This window comes from Ixodes scapularis, unplaced genomic scaffold (assembly GCF_016920785.2).
Source record: "Ixodes scapularis isolate PalLabHiFi unplaced genomic scaffold, ASM1692078v2 PGA_scaffold3__209_contigs__length_174095766, whole genome shotgun sequence".
Lineage (NCBI taxonomy): Eukaryota > Metazoa > Arthropoda > Arachnida > Ixodida > Ixodidae > Ixodes > Ixodes scapularis.
The window spans coordinates 31,188,268-31,208,710 of NW_024609868.1; the positions used below are offsets into that span (position 1 = coordinate 31,188,268).

General features: G+C 44.9%; 1 protein-coding gene across 1 annotated transcript in view; it reads right to left on the minus strand.

The window, feature by feature from the left end:
- LOC8027132 (cytochrome P450 4V2) overlaps positions 1–20,443 on the minus strand; it is a 56,748-nt gene that overhangs the window by 22,505 nt on the left and 13,800 nt on the right. Inside the window, exons 3-6 of the mRNA XM_029969172.4 lie at positions 11,530–11,615; positions 4,294–4,481; positions 2,533–2,602; positions 777–903 (exon numbers count right to left, since the gene is read on the minus strand). Of these exons, the coding sequence (XP_029825032.3) occupies positions 777–903; positions 2,533–2,602; positions 4,294–4,481; positions 11,530–11,615 (471 nt within the window). The remainder of the gene's footprint in view (positions 1–776; positions 904–2,532; positions 2,603–4,293; positions 4,482–11,529; positions 11,616–20,443) is intronic.

Here is a 20,443-nt window from a genome sequence, read left to right on the forward strand (position 1 = left end):
CAAGCACACGCGGAACACGGCGTCGCTGTCGTTTTGTATCCGACGCGTCCATACGAAGCGCCTTGGCGATCTGGCGGTGTTTGGCAAACTTCCACTACTTTGTGCACGCTAGTTTTACCTAGAACACAATAAAGAACGAACAATTGCCACATACCCGCCGCTCGTTCGCAGACGGCGGTAACCGTGGCGCCTTATGGCGTTGAATAAAAGTACATGGCAGGTTTCGAAAGTTGTGGCTGGATCACACATAGGCGTCGCGTGAGTCCACATCAACCGAGACGACGGCAACGACCAGGACATTGGCACAACCGTGACTCAAGATTTGCCGCACGAAGCTACTTCTTGCATCGCGCGCCACATCGCGTACGGCGTGCAGTTCACTAGGCGAAGTTGTCCTGCTGCTATCTCGGTCATTCTGAACGCAACAACCAATGAAATTGTCTGAACGCCATTGAAAATAGCCCGTTATTTTGTTAATTGAACAAAAGGAAGCATTACTAAAAGCCGGCGCGGCAATGATACTAGGACACTTAACTGTTTGCAACCCGCATTGCTGTCAGTTCGACGCAAAGAACGACTTAAAAGAAGGGTGAGCGCACAAGCGAGCCGGTGAAACGTGTTAACGTGATCCGAGACAGGGAAGGAAACGTTGTGTGGTGCAGGTGTTCCTTCCGTGTCTCTCTTCCCCCCTGTCTCGGGTTAACTTGTGTACATAAATAAATAAATAAATAACGAATGTTTTGTCAAGTCGCTGGCGTTGCGCGTTTGGGCCAGACCTTCTTTGTGAACTTGTGAATGGCCTGGATGTCGTGGTGGTAGAGGCGTCCCTGGGGCGTCAGCAGGTACAGGAAGTCCAGCCAGAGCCAGGGCCGCACCGCCCGGTTGATGAAGTTGCTGCCCACTCTCCACGACGGGACGGAAGAGAAGGAAACAGTTGGTCGGTGGCAGCGCCACGTTCGGAAGTCCGCTCTGTCTCACTTTGTAGTCACCCGACGGTTTTAGAAACGCGGCACGTGGCTTCTCATCTTCGCTCTTCGTGATTGGTTTTTTGATGATCCTGTCGGGCTAGTTAGTGCCGCAACCTTATTGGCCGCGGAATTATAATGAGATGCCGCGGACTGGTTACGCCCCGCGTTTCTTAAGCTGTCGGTGGTTATAGTTGTGTGCCGCTAAATTAAATTTTGGAGGATCCGCAAAACACTTTCTGTATTTATACGTTCAAGCCTATACCGCGTGTACACTAACGCCATCTTCGGTACCGTTTTACTGCAGAAGTTGTCGAAGGTGGTGCATTCTGTAACTGTGAGTATGAATACATAAAACCTAAAAAAAAACAAAAAAACAAAACAAATTGGTTTGTCTATAAAAGAATGATCGTTAATTCTTTTCTCTCAAAAAATGATCGTCCTGGGCTATTCTGGCGTTTATTACAACTGAAAATCAAACAAAATAAAAGGAAATAAAATTGGCTTACATTTTATTCACTTCATTTGGCCGAAATAAGCGCTACAGTGACACAACATATTAAAGTGTACATACAAAGTATAGGGAAAACATAGTTTTTGATTTTTCGAGATTTACTCGGATAAGCCAATGTTTCCTCTATTAGTGAAAGCATCCACCACCTTCGGTCACGTATGTAGAAAATCTTAGCGCGATACGTTAAGAACCCGATTTATGCGATCGCCCATGGTGAGGTCGAAGCGTTAGTGTACAAGCTGTAGTTGGCTTCCAGCCAGGGGCGGAATTATGGGTCACTCTTCAGGGGGGGGGTGCATTTGGCTAGCTGGGGAGGGGGGGGGGGGGTCTACAGAGATGGCGTCACGGGTGAATTGTTACCCAGATCTATTTTGTTGACCTGATATTTGCTATGCCACCAAAAACTAATCATGTTGATTTTTTATTTAAAGAAAGTGACCTTGGGAAGCTTGGAAGCTTAAGAAAGGGGGCGGTGCCCCCCCCCCCCCCCCCCCCCCCTCCCTTCCCTTTCTTAAATCCGCCCGTGACTTTTACAACTCCGTACTCCTGAAGCCTCCACAGCTATATCCATAGCACCTCGTGTTCGTGCGAGCTGCAACTTCCAAGCCGGCCAGTTACCTTCACGTGCATGCTGCAGAAGAGTTTACTTCATCAAGAACATTTCTGAACGTCGACTTAGAACAGCAGCCTATTACTTGCACCTTTGAAATCGCCCTCTAACTAAAAGTGGGTAACTGTACAGCCCATCGCGCTGTTCGTAGTCCTCTTCAAATCCCCGCACCTTCTGCTCGCTGTTCGCCCCCAGATTTTTATTTCCTATCTTATTTCTTTCTCATCGAAATCTCAATCGCCAGAACATAAAAAAGTCTGTTGGCACAGAATAAACACGGACCCGCGGCAAACATGTAGGTTTTTATTCGCAGAAACTTCATTACCAATTTTTTATAGATTCATATCCTTGCGTACTGGTGTAGCATTCCATGCAAAGTGCTCGCGGTTGTGCGTGTTTCTTGAGAATGCATTGGAATATTGGAACTTCGCGGGAGTTCTTACCTGTAAATATTGCTAACGTAGGCCGAACTTGGGTTCGTCTGAGCATTGACCTTGACTCCCATGGCGGTTTCTGGGAAGCGGTCGAGATTTTCATAGTTATCCGACCACATCTCTTCTTCCGTGAATTAATGACGAAATGGTGACTTGGTCTTTTTAGAACACCACTTTTCTTAGCGCATAGCGCAACCAATAGAGGGGAAGGCTGAACTTGACTGCATAATATTCCAAGCTCCGCATAATTTACCGCAAATGATTTTAGACATTATAGAACAATTTGACTACACATCATTCTCAATTTTGTAGAGAATCAATAGGCACTTAACCGTCTACACACAAAAAAAGTTGCAGCTTTTTGTTATTGTATAAATTATATAAATTAAGAATTCAAATAATGATTTTTTATGGACGCGACTTGCAATGGAATTTAGTGTTGAATATCAGAACGTAGTGTAATCCTAGTCCCTTAATGAAGGTATAGCTTAGATTGATACTATACAATCGTTCGAATTAGCATTTATACTTATCCTTAATTGATACTAACTTGCTCGCTCGCCTTATCAATCTCTCGTGGTTTCATAAAATTTTGTTACAAAGGATAATTAAACTAATATTTTAAAAAGCCTCTGACACGCCGGAAAAAAATAAATTTAAGATGGTGTATCAGGACATAAAAAAAAAAAAAATAAAAGGTTTCACAAAAAAAAGTTGCGTAGTTTTTTTTTTAAATAAAAAATAGAAATACGAAGCTCAATTTAAAGTGCCTGCCAGTGCCCTGTGACGTAACAATGTACCGCAAGCTGTCGGGGCGGTCAGAAGGGAAGCATCGTTTTGTTATTCTCCGCACCTCTGCGAGCAATTCAAGCAGACAAGGTAAAGGTAGAAGAGGAGTCAGTGAACCTAGTAAACAAGTTCTACTTATGTTCTAGACAAAACACGTACTTTAAGCTCGACGTTTACTTGTACTTCGTACACTCACCAGTTCGTATTCTCTAGACGGCAGGCATCTGCAGCCAGGAGAGTATCCGATGATTCGACGACCTCGGTGTTTGAATCTTCAGCAGTGCGATTGGGCGTGTCGTATGCTAGCAATCCTAATTTCTGCGAGCGTTCTAAAATTTTTTTTTGAAGCTCGATAGCTTGTTTTGTGCCCAGTATAGCTCTGTACCATCGGACTGATGGTATGCGCTCGTTCACTGGCTTGTACCCGCAACGCTTTCATCATTAACCTCCATCACGTCGATCCACTGACTCTACGTCCTCAACACTTACAGCACGCAAACTAACCAACGGTGCAGCGATAAAAAGCTAGTGGAACTGAAACTTCGTTTTCTACGATCGCTCGTAAAAAAGGCCAGAATAAAAAAAAAAAAAAAAGAGAGAGAGAGAGAAAAAAAGAGAGTTTTAGGCACGGTCGTGGAGAGCACGAGGAGTGAAACTCACGTGACTTCCGGCGGACCCACTTTTAGTGACGTAGGTCGATGCCTCCCTTCTGATCGCCCCGGCACCAGGGCACTGGTGGGCGCTTTGAATTTTTTTGGCTTGTCAGAGGCCCTTTAAGAAGCAACGTCTTGCAGTCTTCCACGTGGGATCTCGATTTTCAGGCTCCTTTTCTTCTACCAACTAAGTACCGTCACCCTAGGTGCGGTAAGTGCAAAGATTGATAACAAATAATTACAGTCAGGCAAAAAAAGAAAAAAAAAAGTCGTTATGTACATTTTGAGCAGGATATAGCGGTCTTCAAAGGGCTAGGCGTACACGTACCGCAGATGATGTCCAGCGTACAGGCCGTCACGAACTTGGTGATGTCGAAAACGGCGTGCGTGTGTCCCTGGAGGGCCCTGGCGAAGATCTCGCCCTGCTCGTTCATGATGGGCAGGAAGTCCTCCAGGATGCGGAAGTGGAAGGCTGGCGTCAGCATCTTCCGCCGGGACCGCCACTTGGAACCGGAGCTGCGCACGGCACACTCAGCCCATTGGCCGACTCGGTCAAGGCGCATGGCAGACAGACAGCTCAGTACCGAGCGAGTGAGCTCTAAAATAAACATTGTGAGTTCGCGTTCCTGCTGAAGAAAAAATAAAAGAGTGTAATGTCACGTTTGTGGTCCCTGCTCACAGCGCATTTTACGGAGATAGCCGTTATTAGCGAGGTGCGCGCGAGGAGCGGTACTCGCGTGCGTTTCGTGCACCTTGTCGTGTACCATGTCGTGGCCATGTCGCAGCCTTTTAAATTTAGCGGAAAAAGTTTCTGCTAAGTTTAGCGGGGAGTCATGATGTTGTGATCGTCACACAACGTTGCAGTGTTACGTGACGGCGTCATGACGTGACACTTTTCCCGCTAAATTTAGCGAGGAGTCACGGTGCTGTGATCGCCACATGATATCCCAATGTCCGTGACATCGTCATGATGTCACAATTTTCCCGCTAAGTTTAACGGGAAGTCACAGGGTTGTGATCGTCTCACGACGTCGCAGTGTCACGTGACTTTGTTATGACGTCACAGTTTTCCCTCTAAATTTAGGGTGAATTTTGTGTCATGTTACGTCATGGTGCCACGTGGCGTCACATTGTCACGTTGACTCCATCTGCTAAGTTTTGCTGGACCCAAGACCGCTAAATTTAAACGCGGCAATGTAACTGTCTGCAGAGTTTTGCAAATGTATTTCCGCAGTTTACTTATTTGCAGGATCCGGCAAGGAACCAGACCTATCTTTTGGTCGAATCGTCTTTCGAGTTCCATCGTTCGCTGTGTCTCTTTTATTGTTCGCGGTGATCGGCTCTTTCGTGTCCTGCAAGAAAGGGTTCTCACATACGTTTATTTTAGGGCGTGTGATTGAACATGCCGAGTCTTGTGCGCTAAACAACGACGAGCGCCTGTCGTATGCTCCTGCATCGAGCGACTTGAAGTGGTAAAATGGCTTCATTGCAGAGTGAACGATGCAATTGCGGAACGTTTAGCTCGTGTGATAGTGGGACGAAATTTCCGGACTGTCCAACGTTTCATTTGGTGTGCTGACAACTAGCTGTTAGTTATATAAAACAAAAATATCTTAAATGTGCGAGCTTCGTACATTCTTCGAGAGATAGCTTCTGTGGACGATACTCAATTACTCAATTTCTTAGTGAGAGTTAAAAATAAAGAAAATGAACTGTTTCTCTCAACCTGCAACACCTGACGGTAAGACAGGTTTAATCCAATTTAAAATTAAAAAAAAAAAACGAGGACCGTAATTGGCCAAAAGTTACTTTAGTTTTTAAAGTCAATTAAAAAGAAAAACAGGGAGGCAGCTCAATCTTGGGATTGGAAAGAACTTGAAAAAATTATGCGGGCATTTATGATTATTTGTGTTTCGTTGTATTTTTCTCCTTTTGGTATTAAGTTATTAATTGTTGTTCCGCTTAGTCTCGCCTCTTCTCTTCGGTGTTCTTGACTTGACGATACTGTCGGGTGAGCAGCGAGGGCACCGTATAATTACATCTCTCTCTCTCTCTCTTTCTTTGGCCACCGTAGTTCTATCGATGTTCTCGGGCTGGCCTGGTGACTTACCGAGCCGACATGCCACCGACCAAAAAAGAACCCAAACTCTAGCAGCCTAGCAAAGTTACTGTCAGTGGCATATCCTAACGAGCGCGGTGCGTGGCTCGTTTCGAGCATCTTATTACCTCTCTGCAGCCAAGGAAATTTCCGGATTATTCGATAAAACATCGAAGAACGGAGAAGCAGAGAGCGGAAAGATAATAAGTCACCCTAAACCTGTTGAGCAGTCCGGCACTATGGCTGGCCGCGTTAGTATCAAACAGTCTGTGTTCGGTTATCCCCATTAAGGCAACGAGCTCCTCAGTTTGCTGGACGTGCCATGGATAAAATAATTAAGTGTCAAGAAACGACTAAATTTTTGATGCAAGAAGAAAAAACAACAATCAACAACGACAAAACAAAACAAACAGTTTAGGCTGGCGAAGAAAGAAAACAGTCACAGACCGGCAGAGATTTTTGTTTTGTAAATATTTATATCTTTCCGTAAAATCCCGAGAGGTTCCCACCCCCGAAAGGTAGCCCACTCATATTTTTGGCATGATATGTTTTTTTTTTTTTTTGAGACACCCAGAGGCAGTTCACTTTTAGTAATTGCAGGGCCCTGGCCAAGGGTGACCTCGGCAAAAACGGTGTTACTTAACCACAGCGGGACATAAGCGAACTTTGCTGACCGGGAAGGACAGTCGTCGTCTCTGGTTTATCGCCCCTTTCTGCGCTCAGAAGTTTTGAGAGTCACAATATTTCGAACTAGAATTTTTTAACCTTTTGTTTTATATAGAGCACAGCTACAAATAGTTTACACCTTATTTTCATCCGATTTACTTTCGATTTTAGGTGGGCCATCTCTGAAGTATTACGGTAATTCCACAATAAGAGGTCCTTCATTAGCCCTCGCATGTTTAAATGAATGGTTTATTTATAAAATAAATCAAATGAAAAATCGTTTCTTTGGCATCGATACCACAGCCCGTCGCAATTTGAAGTACGATATTGAACATAGTAAAGAACCAACTGAAGCGAACACTTTTTTTTTAAAACTTGAAATGGCCGCAAAACATTACATATAAACTCTTTTTTTGAAGCCCCATTTCGAGTGGTCTACCCGCGAACCCGAAGCAACCACTATTACGGGAATGCCGGAATGCAGCGACCTGAAAGTTTTGTAACTCGCTGAAGTTCAAGTTTACGCAAAACTTGGAAACTCACCTATCCCACGCGTTTCCTGTCGATGGAAGTGGGTTGTCAATTGTGAAAATCACAGGAAAATATTCTTACAAAATGGTCAAAAAGCAGGTAAAAAACAATACACGTGTTGAAAAAAAAAAAAAAGAATAAAGTTGTGAACGTCACGAGGGTATGCTGCGCATGTGTGCTGCTGACGGAATTGTTTAGTTTCCCACCGGAGAAAAATGACTCGAGAACATAATGGAATAAAACAGCGCGAAGATAGAAATAGGAAGAGACAAACCAGACAGGACAGAGCGCTGTCCTGTCTGGTTTGTCTCTTCCTATTTCTATCTTCGCGCTGTTTTATTCCATTATGTACAACGATTACCAACTAGCCCAGCTTTCAACCTTACAGCGCTCTGTCCTGTCTGGTTTGTCTCTTCCTATTTCTATCTTCGCGCTGTTTTATTCCATTATGTACAACGATTACCAACTAGCCCAGTTTTCAACCTTAGTATGACTCGAGAAGTTTGCTTTGTGCGTCTTGTTGCTAATCAACGGCAGATGGACGACAAGTCCTTCAAATACCTCGAGCACTTCTTCTGACGCGTGAACCGTAATTTTGTGTTGCTGATTTCTGACAGCCATGCCGGTCACATTTCACTTGCAGCTTGACATTTTCTTCTTGCTTCGTGCTTTGTTCTCGGCGTTCCCACCAGTAAATCTCGCAGCTTCACTGGCGGTGGAGCGATCATGTTCGAGACACTTGGGTTTCTCAAGCTCTCACTGACTCTGAAGAAGTCAACTTACTCGGCATCACTTTACTCGATTCTTCGAAAAACTACTTTTAAGTCCTTCGCCCGAAATTCTTGACCCACAGGAGCTCCTCTTGTGGGTCAAGAATTATTTTGGGCAAAAGATTTAACGTCTGCAATACCGTCGGCTTAATTGGCGACACCTTCGGTTGAACGCTATTCCGGAATGAATTTAGCTGTGTGTGGTTTTAGACCATCGCATATACCCAGTTTCATACCTTTCATCTCCATGACTTGAAAAGTGGCAAACGCGGAAGGGCAGATGGACTTCCTTTATCCACAATCATCTTTATTTGTACGCCACTGTACAGACTCTATCAACAGAGGCAAGTCCCTGGCTGATAAGCATCATTTTGGGAGAGACAAGAAAAGAAATGACGCAGAACGGTCGAATTCTTGCAGTGTCGCCAGAAAAAAAGCTCCTGTCGAAGCAAAGCGTAGAGATGTGGGGTTGTCACCCTGAGTTGGTGCGATCGCGATCACGTGAATAAAGTTTCTTCGGGAGCCTTCCGCAAGCTTGCTTTTGTACGGCATAAACTTAAGAACGCCCCCCCCCCTTCCCAAACTTTAGATTGTTAGCCTCAATAATACTTAAAAAACAAGCGAGCTGGTGATGATTCATGGTAATGAAACCCGAGACTCAGGAACTGAGAAGGGTACGAACACAACACCCCTTCTGTGTTCTTGAGTCTCGGGCTTTATTACCATGGATTGTTAGCCTACACTTTTTTTATTTGACCCAAACTTGAATATTGTTCCATAGCATGGGATTCATATATACAAAAAAAAAAGACATTCCGACATTCTAGAAAAAGTTCAAAGACGCGCTGTTCGCTTTGTTTATGGTAAATGCAAACGCTCCCATCCCCATCGTTACTAATGCCAGACAAATAATATACCTGCCCTCCAACACCGACGTAAGATTTCCCGTTTAATGTTTTTACACCAACTTGTCAATTCTAAGGTTTTTCTAAATTTCTGTTCTCACGTTAGTCCACTTTCAACCAGGCAAACAAGACAGAATCACCGCTACTCTTCAACGCCTATATTTCGCACGTACTAATACATTTAAGTTTTAATATTTCCCAAGGACAATAAATAAGTGGAATTCATTGCCCCTGGAGCTGTTTTCATCATCTGTTTTAGAGCGCAGGTCTTAGGCGCCCGTTTCCGGCTTGAGCGGCGTCGCCGTCGCCGACGCCGACGGCGACGGCGACGCCGCTCAAGCCGGAAACGGGCGCCTAAGACCTGCGCTCTAAAACAGATGATGAAAACAGCTCCAGGGGCAATGAATTCCACTTATTTATTGTAACCGCGCGGTTCATTATGGGTAAATTTCCCCGCTAAATCTAGCGGAAAAAATTTCCCCGCTATATCTAGCGGAAAAAATTTCCCCGCTAAATCAAGCGGAAAAAATTTACCCGCTAATCCTAGCAGAAAAATTTCCCCATTAAATCTATCGGAAAAATTTCTCCGCTAAATCTAGCGGTAAAATTTTCACGCTAAATCTGGCGGAAAAATTTCCCCGCTAAATCTGGCGGAAAAATGTCACAGCTAAATTTAGTGGAAAAATTTCTCCGCTAAATCTAGCGAAAAAATTTCCCCGCTAAATCTAGCAAAAAAATTTTGCCCGCTAGTTGAAAAATGTTCCCGCTAAATTTAGCGGAAAAATTTCCGCGCTAAATTTTGCGGAAAAATTTCCCCGCTAAATCTAGCGGAAAAATTTCTTTGGGGGGTCACGTGACACCCCCAGCTCATGTGACCCCCGGCACGTGACCCCACGTGATATTGGGGAGGGGGCCACGTGACCTTGGGGGTGACGTGACCCCACCAAGGTCACTTGACCTCATGTGACCTTTGTGGCCTTGGCACCTCCTCCTCAAGAGCTGCGCTCTAATTTGGCGTTACAGGGAGTTAGTTGTAAACGGCTTTCGTTTTTTGCATTATCATTGGAATGTTTTTTGGTCTATCTCAGTGACCCTCGCAGCTTTGTAGTTTCACTGTAATCTTTTTGTCAATGTATATTTTGATGGACCTCTCAGCTTTGTAGTATCACTCTAATCTTTGTCGTTGTATATTTTGGTGGGTTATTGTTATAACTTTGTAAATTACTAGATTTTGATATATCTATATTTTGTTTGTCTTGAGTTTCTGTGCAGCAGTGTTTTTCCCCTTTGTTTTCTTGTTTTATGTTCAAACATTGTTTTGTGTAGCGTTATTTATTTTTTTTCGCGCAGCCTGCTTGGATCTTGAAGGTCCGCAGTATGCACTAAAAAAATAAAAAAAATAAATAAATAAAAGGACGTCGCAAGGCTGAAAAGTGAGCTTCAAAGGATGAGGTGGCCGGCCTAGCTGCCTCGTCCGCTGGATGTCAGAAACGCAGATACAAAGTTCCCACAGAACAGGGCTGGGCGGTATCGCGATACAAATGCATCGCGATAGTATCTTAGGAGTATCTGTATATCTGTATCGAGATACATTTGTAAAATGCGTTTGTATTTCAGTAGTGAAATACATTTACAATGTATCGCTTGTATCGCGATACTTTGCCCGACTTAGGCATCTCGTTACATTTGTTTCCCTTTTTAAGGTAAATTTAAAGGATAAAAACATGTATTTCGTGTAACTTGCTTCGGAATTTGTAGTATAAACCTGCCCTATAACATGATTCATCTCAGTCACCAGCAATAAAAAAACCTGTGGTTTAAAGAAGACTACTTGCACGAATAACAAAATTAGCTCCTCTCACAAAGCCCTCCACTCTTTCCAATTTAGCGGAACGAACGCTGTAAAGGAGTTGAGTGGAAAAAAAGTACAGCCCTGTTGTCCAATCTCCCCACACTATGAGTGACAAGCATATAAGACGACAGTTTGAGATGCGGCCTTACGGCAAAACTGGGTTCATTTCGGGCAGACGCCTTTTGTCAAGCATGGTACGCAATCTTTACCGTTCTGTAACTATGTGGTTCAACGGGGGTGACATGTTTTTTTTTAGCGGAATCAATGATAGATCAAGAGTTTGAGGTAATGTGTAGTGCACAAAATGGCACAAAACGAAGAGCACAAGCTTAAATTACCTTTCGCATTCGCCGCGAACTCCACCCTCTCCACGCAGCACCGTTCGGGAACAAATGTATTTCTATAAGTATCCGTATCTGTATTCCGGAATACTTTTTCGCCGTTATTGCGGAAGTACCTCAGAAATATTCCGTTGCATAAAAGGCAAATGAATCTCAGTATCTCTAGTTTGGCCCAAAAACGCATGTATCTTAGTATTTGTATTCTCGAATACTTTTTGGAGTATCTCTGCCCAGCCCTGCCACAGAAGGAGTAAGTCAGAGTGAAACGAGAACTTGCTTCATGTGTGTGGAACATAAATAAAAATACTTTAAAACGAAGGCGTTTGAGGATTGTGGAAGTTCGGTAAAACAATATATCAAGCATTTTTTTTTCTTTTCCTTTTTTTTTTTTTGTAACATACCTGGTGAGAAGTCCCTTTCCAAGCCAGGCGTGCAGCAGAGAGTATAGGATGGGCTTCTTTAGGTTCGTCGAACAATTGAGCACGGCCTGTGACGAAAAATGAGAATGCACATCAGCAGTCCACATCGACAGGTCCCGATATCTCTCCCTACTTCTCCCTTCATCTTCTGGAGGTTAAATCGATAACAGCAAGGAAAAAAAGAAGAAAAGAGAAGAAAAAGAAGCGGCTGGTTATTGGGCATAGAGGGTGTCCCAAGCGGACCTTACGCTGTAAAAAGAGCCGGAAAAATCGGCGCTTGCACACAGAAAGCTCGAACTTTTTGCGAATGCGCACTGAACAGGTCAGTCTTACCGTGTGATATGTCAAGGCGCCATTTTCTTCGTTTAAAAAATGAGAGCAAAAAACTTGTCAAAGTGAAGGTTGCGCGCGTTGGCAGACGGCCAAGTTAACTTCGCTACTTTAAATACTTGTGGCACCATCTCCCAATAGGAAGTTTTTACTGGCGGCCATAGCGGTGTGCGCGGCTACTGAGCGCGTGCTGACGGCGAGCTTGCGCAATTCTTTTGCAACGTGCATTCCGCACCATCAAGATCGCCGGTCTTAGAAGCCTATTCGTGTGAGCTTGTTCTGAGCATCTCGTCTGGACGTGCGAGGAGTCGCGGAGCATCGTAACGACGCCATAAACTCACTTCCGGAAGAGGCCAGACCAGCGACGTACGAGGACTGGACCCGCCCCAGGCTCGAGTACCCGCACCGCAAACACATTCTCGATTCCCTGATTAGTTTCGTCCGCTCATCGGGGATCGCCTGTTACATTTAGCCTCCTCCCCTACCCTTCTCATGATCCCCTTCCTCCGTCACGATTGGATGCCTTTATCGAGAAATCGTGATGTATCCCATTCCTTTAATAAATACGTTTTTTTTATTTATTTTTATTTCCAATACTCACAAAAGAAAATTTACACGGTCTTTTTTACCGCAAAAATAAACTAGGCATCGCCGAATGCTCATTCTCCGCCCAGAGGTAGAGCTAGAGGTCACAACCACACGCCAAAGTTTCAGCCCGATCCGATAACTTAATCAAAAGTTATACGTGATTTTCTGAAAATTTCAATGGGAAAATGGCGGCCGACGGAGTTTTCAAACACATGGGGCTCTAAGGCACCAGAAACCGAAAACGAGCAAAAATGGGCTCCATTTTCCCATTGAATTTTTCAGAAAATCACTTATAACTTTTGATTAAGTTATCGGATCGGGCTGAAACTTTGGCATCTGGTTGTGACCTCTAGCTCTACCTTTGGGCGGAGAATGAGCGTTTGGCGATGCCTAGTTTATTTTTGCGGTAGAAAAGACCGTGTAAATTTTCTTTTGTGACACCCTGTACTAACCCCATTCGGGGTTGTTGTAGGGTGGTACAGTTTGAAATATTACGAGCAGAAAAAAAAATATTCAACACACAATTTACAGGTCAATATTCAAAGCAAATATAGAAGTCAAGAATGAAAAATGAGTAAACAATTTCAATACAATAGATACATTGCGCTTTTAAAAACAGCATAAAATATTAGTTAATAATGAAAAGTGGGCATCTACGTAATCGAGGAAGATTTCAATAGAAGAGGAATGAACAATATTTTGAGGCGGATGGTTCCATTCGCTAATGGTTTGGGGGAAAAAAGAGAAAATAAAGCAGTTATTATGAACGATGTCTTCCTCGTAAAGCTTGCCATGGTTGTACCGTGTTAATCGTTTGCTTGTATGAATGAGATAATTTTCCTTTGGTAGGTTGAAATGATCATTGGCTAGTTCGTATAAAAATTTAAGACTAGCAATTTTTGCTCTTTTTTCTAAAGAGGAGAGACCCAGTTGCCCGAAAAGTTCAGAGGGAGACACGTGCCTACTATACTCATTGCAAATAAACCTCGCAGCCATTCTCTGAACTCTTTCTATCTTATTGATGCCGAAGACTGTGTGGGGGAACCAGACAACGTTGGCGTACTCGAGCATAGGACGTATTAAAGTTCTTTAGGCTAGTAATTTAATGGCAGGGGATGCAAATTTAAAGACTCACGTGCTCTAAATATCGCCTTTAAGTATGGCGTCCAGTGCATACCCCCTATAGACGCAGCGAGCAGACGACGCACTCTGTTGTTTGCTCTCTGCGCCTATCGGGAGATGGCGCCACAAGTAAATCGCGCCGCTAACTCGGTCGTCTGCGAACGCGCCCAACTTTGACTTTAGCAAGTTCTTTGCTCTCATTTTTTAAAGGAAGTGAACTGCGCCTTGAAAGTTCACACAGTAAAACTGACCTGCTCAGTGCGCATTCGGTGAAAGTGTGAGCTTTCTATGAGTAGGCGCCGATTTTTCCAGCTCGTTTTACTGCGGAAGGTTCGTTTGGGACACCCTAATAGGTAATATTTCTTTTTGGCAGACTATCTTGGCGTTTACCGTCAGAATATCTCACAAATTATTTTGACGTATATGACGCCACCTCTATAAAATGTCAAAATTGTAGCTTTACTATTTCGACGTCCTCCGTCCCCGCAGCATTCGTTCGTGGTTTCGTTATATTTAGTTTTTGACGGTGTTATCGGTGTCGTATTGACGAAATCATCTGTCGCTGTGTCGCATGCTCACTGGAAGTGTCTTTATAAGTTTGTGTGTGAGCTCGACTGGCTCGACAGTTGATCCTTTCGGACGTGACATGCACGGCGGAGATGTTCCGAGCTCTCGCACGTCATTTCCGGCACGCTTCTCACTTAATTTGTTGAATCCACAACAAAGGCGATCTGGATATACCTATATCTTGCCTGCATGTAACAAACGTATACGCGTACGCCATGTGACGCTGAGAGTTTGGCACGCTTTTTGTGCCTTCACGCTTCCACCGCCGTGCGAGCGCGGCTTCGTACGGTCGCGAAGTCTAGCTTCATCTGGCTCCCGCCCTTTTTCGAACCGAGTTGGTTCGTTGTTTATTTTTAGAGCGCAGCTCTTAGGCGCCCGTTCCCGGCGGCGTCGCCGTCGCCGTCGCCGTCGGCGTCGGCGTAACCGCGAGTAACCCTCGTAACCCTCGTGAGGGTTACGAGGGTTACAAGGGTTACTCTCACGAGGGTTACACTCGTAACCCTCGTAACGCTCACGAGGGTTACGAGGGTTAGTTACCCTCAAAAGGGTTCCCCTCACGAAGGTCACGAGAGTTATGAGAGTTACCCTCACGAGGGTTATGAGAGTTACCCTCACGAGGGTCACGAGAGTTACCCTCACTAGGGTTACTAGGGTTACCCTCACGAGAGGCACGATGGTTACCCAGGTCACGTGACCCCCCGAGGTCACGTGACCCCCGTTGACGTCATCGCCACTGATGACGTCACTGGCATCCGCATCGTCATCGTCACTGATGACGTCATTAGTGACGTCACCGGCATCCGCATCGTCATCGTCATCATCACTGATGACGTCACCAGTGACGTCATCAGTGACGTCACTGATGACGTTATCAGCATTGTCACGTGACCCCCCGTCACCCGAGGTCACTTGACCCACCCCCCCAGTGCCCTTCCCTCCTCCTCCTCAAGAGCTGCGCTCTAATTCTGCGTTACAGGGAGTTGTAAACGGCTTTCATTTTTTTTTGTTAGTGTATAACGTGGGAATTGGCTATGAAACGATCGGAATGTTAAATAAAACGTCATGAATGCAAACACCGCCTCCTTGATGTTTCTTGGCCGGTGCGAACAAACAACTAAGGTTCTGAAGTGCTGAACAAAGAATTATTATACTGCAGTCTGCGCCGCGGTGCCTTGAAGTTCACAGAGTAGTTGAACGCGTTTAGTGATTTGTAGGTTTTAAGTCGTTTTTACGTAAATGGACCAGGTTAGTCGAACAGGTAGCCCTGAAGATGCGCCCATAATACCTTCGCCAGGTTTGCCATTTCCTTGTGGAACAAGTGCTCTTCCTTTTCACCCAAGGGAACAGGAACGGGATATCGATCCCGTATAAGTAAATCTCAGGGGATATCGCAGTTAGTCCTCGGCGGTAAGGCTTTTAAAGTATGCGCTACTGACCAAGGGCCCTCAAAAACGAGCAAAGACAATAGCCAACCGGAGGTAACATACTGCCCCCGAAAGTTCGGCCATTATTTGTTTTTGTTTACGTTGGTGCACCCTGTATACTCGCAATCACCTCAAGAACCGTAAAAAACAAAAAAAAAAGCCCGTCTCCTTGCGGAACATTACTAATTTCCCCCTTAAGATATAGGTAGGTGCATCCTAGATAAGCTTTATGTTAATTTATCAAGACGTACACGTTTGAAAAGCTAAAAACATCGTTACTTGCTTCGATAAATACATATTATATGAAATACTTCACGCACCGCATAAAAAAATGTGCAAAACTTTTTTTTTTGATGGGACAATTAATGCGGAAAGCAAGTTCGTCTGCTCCTTGTACAGGTTGCGATGAGGTCAGAACGCCGAGCTCTTATTGGCTAATTAAAAAAAAAATAGTGGGTATAGACCTCAAGGCATCAAGCATTGAGGTCTACCCACTGTCCTTCCAATCAAAGCCAATCAGAACTCGCCGACGTTCTGACGTCACCGCAACACCTGCGCTAGAAGCAGACGACTTGCTCTCCGCATATAGAATCTGCTTCACTTGACTGAGGTCACCACACCTTTGGCATGCGCTTTGAGCAGACATTAGGCACGATCACCGCGTCAGCTTTCGGCATGAACTGGGGTCCAATCATAACCTTGGTGCTGGAAGCGATGCTTACAATATGGCGACTACAAGGATAGCGGGAAGGCCTACAGCGGTACTGGGGACGGTTGCTGGGGGGCGTTAAGGGGCTTAGTTTTTGTCGACGAACAAAATTAGATGCTTCTTGCGCGCCTAGGGCGTCCAATTGGACGGACGAACAACGAACACTGCTCGTTAAGATACAAAACATCGGCTTTACGGCGAAGCTAACTATCTTCCGTAGTGGCGTTTTAACACGAAGCGTGTTGATGTATTGGATATTACGCGAGAAGCGTTACGCCCTAGCGTAACAAAACGCCGTTACACTCAGGTCAATACAACATAAAGCGTATATGGCCCATCGCAGGCAATGCATGCACACAAAGAATCTAGACACTAAGAGTAATTAGCGAGATTTACCAAGCGGCGCAACGGGATCAAAACCCCGACCGCGTGATTTGCAACCTGACACCTTTGCTCGGCGTTATGGGGAGACGGCGAGCGGGAGCGCAAGCAGCTGGACTAAGTATGACTCAAAAGAGCTTGCAGTTTTAGGCGACTGTCGGCACGCGCAGCTGGTTTTCGAACGACGAAACGTCGCTCTCAACGTACTCTCGAGTGATCGCAAGTCCTGAATGAATTTAAACCAGTTTAGATCATTCTGATGAACCCGAGGACTAGTTACATGATAGTGTCTCGCGTCCAACGCAACCGAAACTACCGAAGGAATTACGTAACCAAGCATAACAAACCATAACGTATGCACGACACATTTTGTGGCCACGGGTTTGTCAAAATGAACGGGACAAATTTTTTTTTTTTTTCAACTTCACAAACATGTTCTTTCGTGGCTAATATTTTGACGCTCCAGCTGATAAGACGGTTGCCGGAATGTTGAGTTTCCAATTTCTGCGACTGGTGTTTGTTCAGTGTGCGACGAGGGATTACTCAGCAACAAGGAATCGACAAACTAGGACACGTAAAAAAGAGGAACGTAAGAACATATAGTAGGAGGCGAGATAGTATTTTGGTTGCGAACTTTCTGGAATTCAAGTATTTGTGTCATTTTTTTCGAGCAAACTGAGTGCACGTGTACCTTCAGGCAATGTGTAAAAAAAGGTTGTGTATATTTGTTTTGTTCGAAACAAAGCTTTGCGGAGCTCAAGTTCGTCTGCTTTTTTGGCAGGGGTTGTGGTGACGTCAGAATGCCGAGCTCTGATTGGCTGTGATTGAAAGATGGCGGGTAGATCTCAAGGACGTTTGCTTTGAGGTCTACCCATCATCCTTCAATCATAGCCAATCAGAGCTCGGCATTCTGACGTCACCACAACCCCTGCCAAAAAAGCAGACGAACTTGAGCTGTATAATTTTTTTTTCTTTCGGGCTGGTCACACTTCTACTTCAAAGTTGAAGTACAGTTCAAGTACAAGCACGGTAAAAACAACAAGAACATACACGTTATTACGCAGTTATATTTGTTGCATAAACAGCATCATGTAAACACTGCATGTTTCATATGCAGGGGTGGAAAAACTTGAGTTCCCCTCTAGATGAAAACATATATGACTAAAACGCGCATAGCAAAGGGGCGCGTTTGTTAAATCTAGGGTAACCAACGTTTTTTTTTTAAAATTTGTTTTAAGAAGGTTTACGCACATTTGCGTGATTGTGCAGATTTATTATGCAGGCGGAAGCGTTGTTGGCTTCCTTTTTTTTAACCAACTTTGTGTATTTTATTATGTTGAGAGCAAAGAAAGTTCTTCGTTGTTAGAACTTCACATTATTCATCTATCACTCATGAGGTATGACATGTTTAATCCTTTTGCAGGCTTACAGTTAGAACTAACCGGTATTAAAAAAAACAAAAAAAAAACAAAAAAAAAAACAAAAAAAAAAATTGTGACACATTAAACACGAAATTTGCTAAATTGGCCGGTACTTCTAAATCCAGTATTCAGTGTTTTCAAAATTCGTACGCAATATTTGTTCCCCGAAGTCAGATTATAGACAAGTGAATCCGAATTTAGGACTTCTCAGGTCACATGTACCGCACGCAGCGATCAGCTTCTATAGACGATTTGCCACAGCTGTGCATGTACACCACCGGCATAATCGACGTCCAGTTTTTGTTTCCTTTTATTCCGTATACTTCACTTCGTCATTACCAGAGCAGGACTGGCTATTATTTTAGATTCTACTCCCGCGACGCCGAAGCCGCGAAAAGCGGACCAGGATGCCTAATAGCTGCGCTCTAAAATTCTTGCATCGTTCCTTTAAAGACTTAGTGGACCGGCACACACCAAGTAACAAATGCAGTCGTTGAAGTAAAGTAAAACGCTGCTCTATCGACGTCTTTTCGAAGGTTTAACACGGCGCCGATTCTTGATCGGTATCCAAGCTTGCGAAGGCTCAGAGACGTAGCCCGAAGTTGTGCCAAGGCTTGTCCTCTGATTACGCCGCCTGACCGCGAGACTTGTTTTCGACGAGCTGTGCCTTCTTCCTAATATGCAAAACTATCCTAAAAAAAAAAAAAAAAAAAAGTTTGCGGGTTTTTAAAGGCAGTTACGACCGTTTACACAAGGTTTTCGAAAACTTCTTCGGCGAATGACGGCGAACGAGCTGAAAATATGTCTTTTAGCACGCAGCCGCCCAGCCTCTGCAACGCTTCACCTGGCAGATTTATACAGGCCCAAGATGGCCGATTCGGAACTTACGGTGGCCGCACTTGCGCTGCAGCGACCAAGCGGGAATGCGCGATTCAGCAGATTGTCATAGAGATCAGTGTTAAACACACAAATCTAGGGGAAAAAGCAGGCTGGACATAGCGCCCCTTATAGTTCGATCTCCTTGCCAATAACTCTGATTGCGTGTGCTGAACTCAGCATGAAAAAACAGCAACAGCAATAACAGTATATATGTCTATCTACAACAAGTTTCTTCCACGTCCATAAATCCTCTAGAAAAAAAAACAAAAAAAAAAAACCTTTCAGCCTTTTCACTTTGATGAAGAAGGAAGAGGAGCGGTACTATGTGCCGCCATCTATGAGCGATAGTGGCAACCAGACAACCGGCCAGCCGGTTGTCTGGTTGCCGCCGTCGTTTATAGATGGCGGTAGCTGTCCAGAGGGTTGTGTCGAGATTTATTTGTCTACGGACATGAAACTGCGGAAACTAGCCCTTAACAGCTCCGCTGTAATGTATCAGTTACACTGCTCTGATACATGCATAACAATCGGGAGCGTGTGGGGTCGGTGGCCGAGTGGGCTAGCGCACACCAGCTCGGAGCACATGGAGCGAAAGCTCGCGCTGCAGAACCCAGGATCCTGGGCTCAATCAACACCACTTAGACAGAAGGCCTCCGCATGGTTTCTTCTTCCTCTATGAAACGTCATCACAGTCGGATCGCGCTCGGTCGGCTATTGGACCCGAGCCCGACCTTCGACGCGCTGATTGGCCACGAGCCGCAGCCGAACACTGACGCAGCACTCGTGCCCAATCTCTCGCCTCGATCGATCTGACTATGATGACGCGTGTGGAGGCCTTCTGTCCAGGGGCCCTAAACTCGTCAAACACAAAGTTCGGGCCGAAGTTGACGGAACGCACCGATTGGACAACCACGACGATGACTTCGCGTTTTTGTCGCCGACGTCCAATCAGCGCGCTCCGTGAACTTTCGGCTCCAACTTTGTGTTTGACGAGTTTAGGGCTCCAGGTGGTGTTGGCTCAATCCCCACTCCTGCCCGTTTCAATCTGGATGAGCATCGTACCGACGTGCGGTCGCGTATCACTACTGCGTAATACACGTTAAGGACTCCAGCTAGCGGTTGTACTGCACTGGATAAATTTCTCATCTACAGCTGGGAGACTCGTCGCCCGTTGAGGCAGACCATGTTCTAGGCTGTATAAACATACACTCACCCCAATTATTATTATTAATCGGGAGGGTGCAGAAAAACGATGATGACGAAGTCAGAGATCAAGGACTAGAGCAAAATGGCGCCTCAGATTAGACTATTCTACATATACCATGGTCACTGGCAGTTTAAGAAACGGCGTAGCGAGTCCCGAATGCCTTAATATTGCTCCGCAGCGAATCAGGTTGCGGCCTCAGCCGATTAGAATTCCAAAGTACGAATCACCAAGCAAGAAGTGAGAATACAATGAGCCACACCTCGCGTTC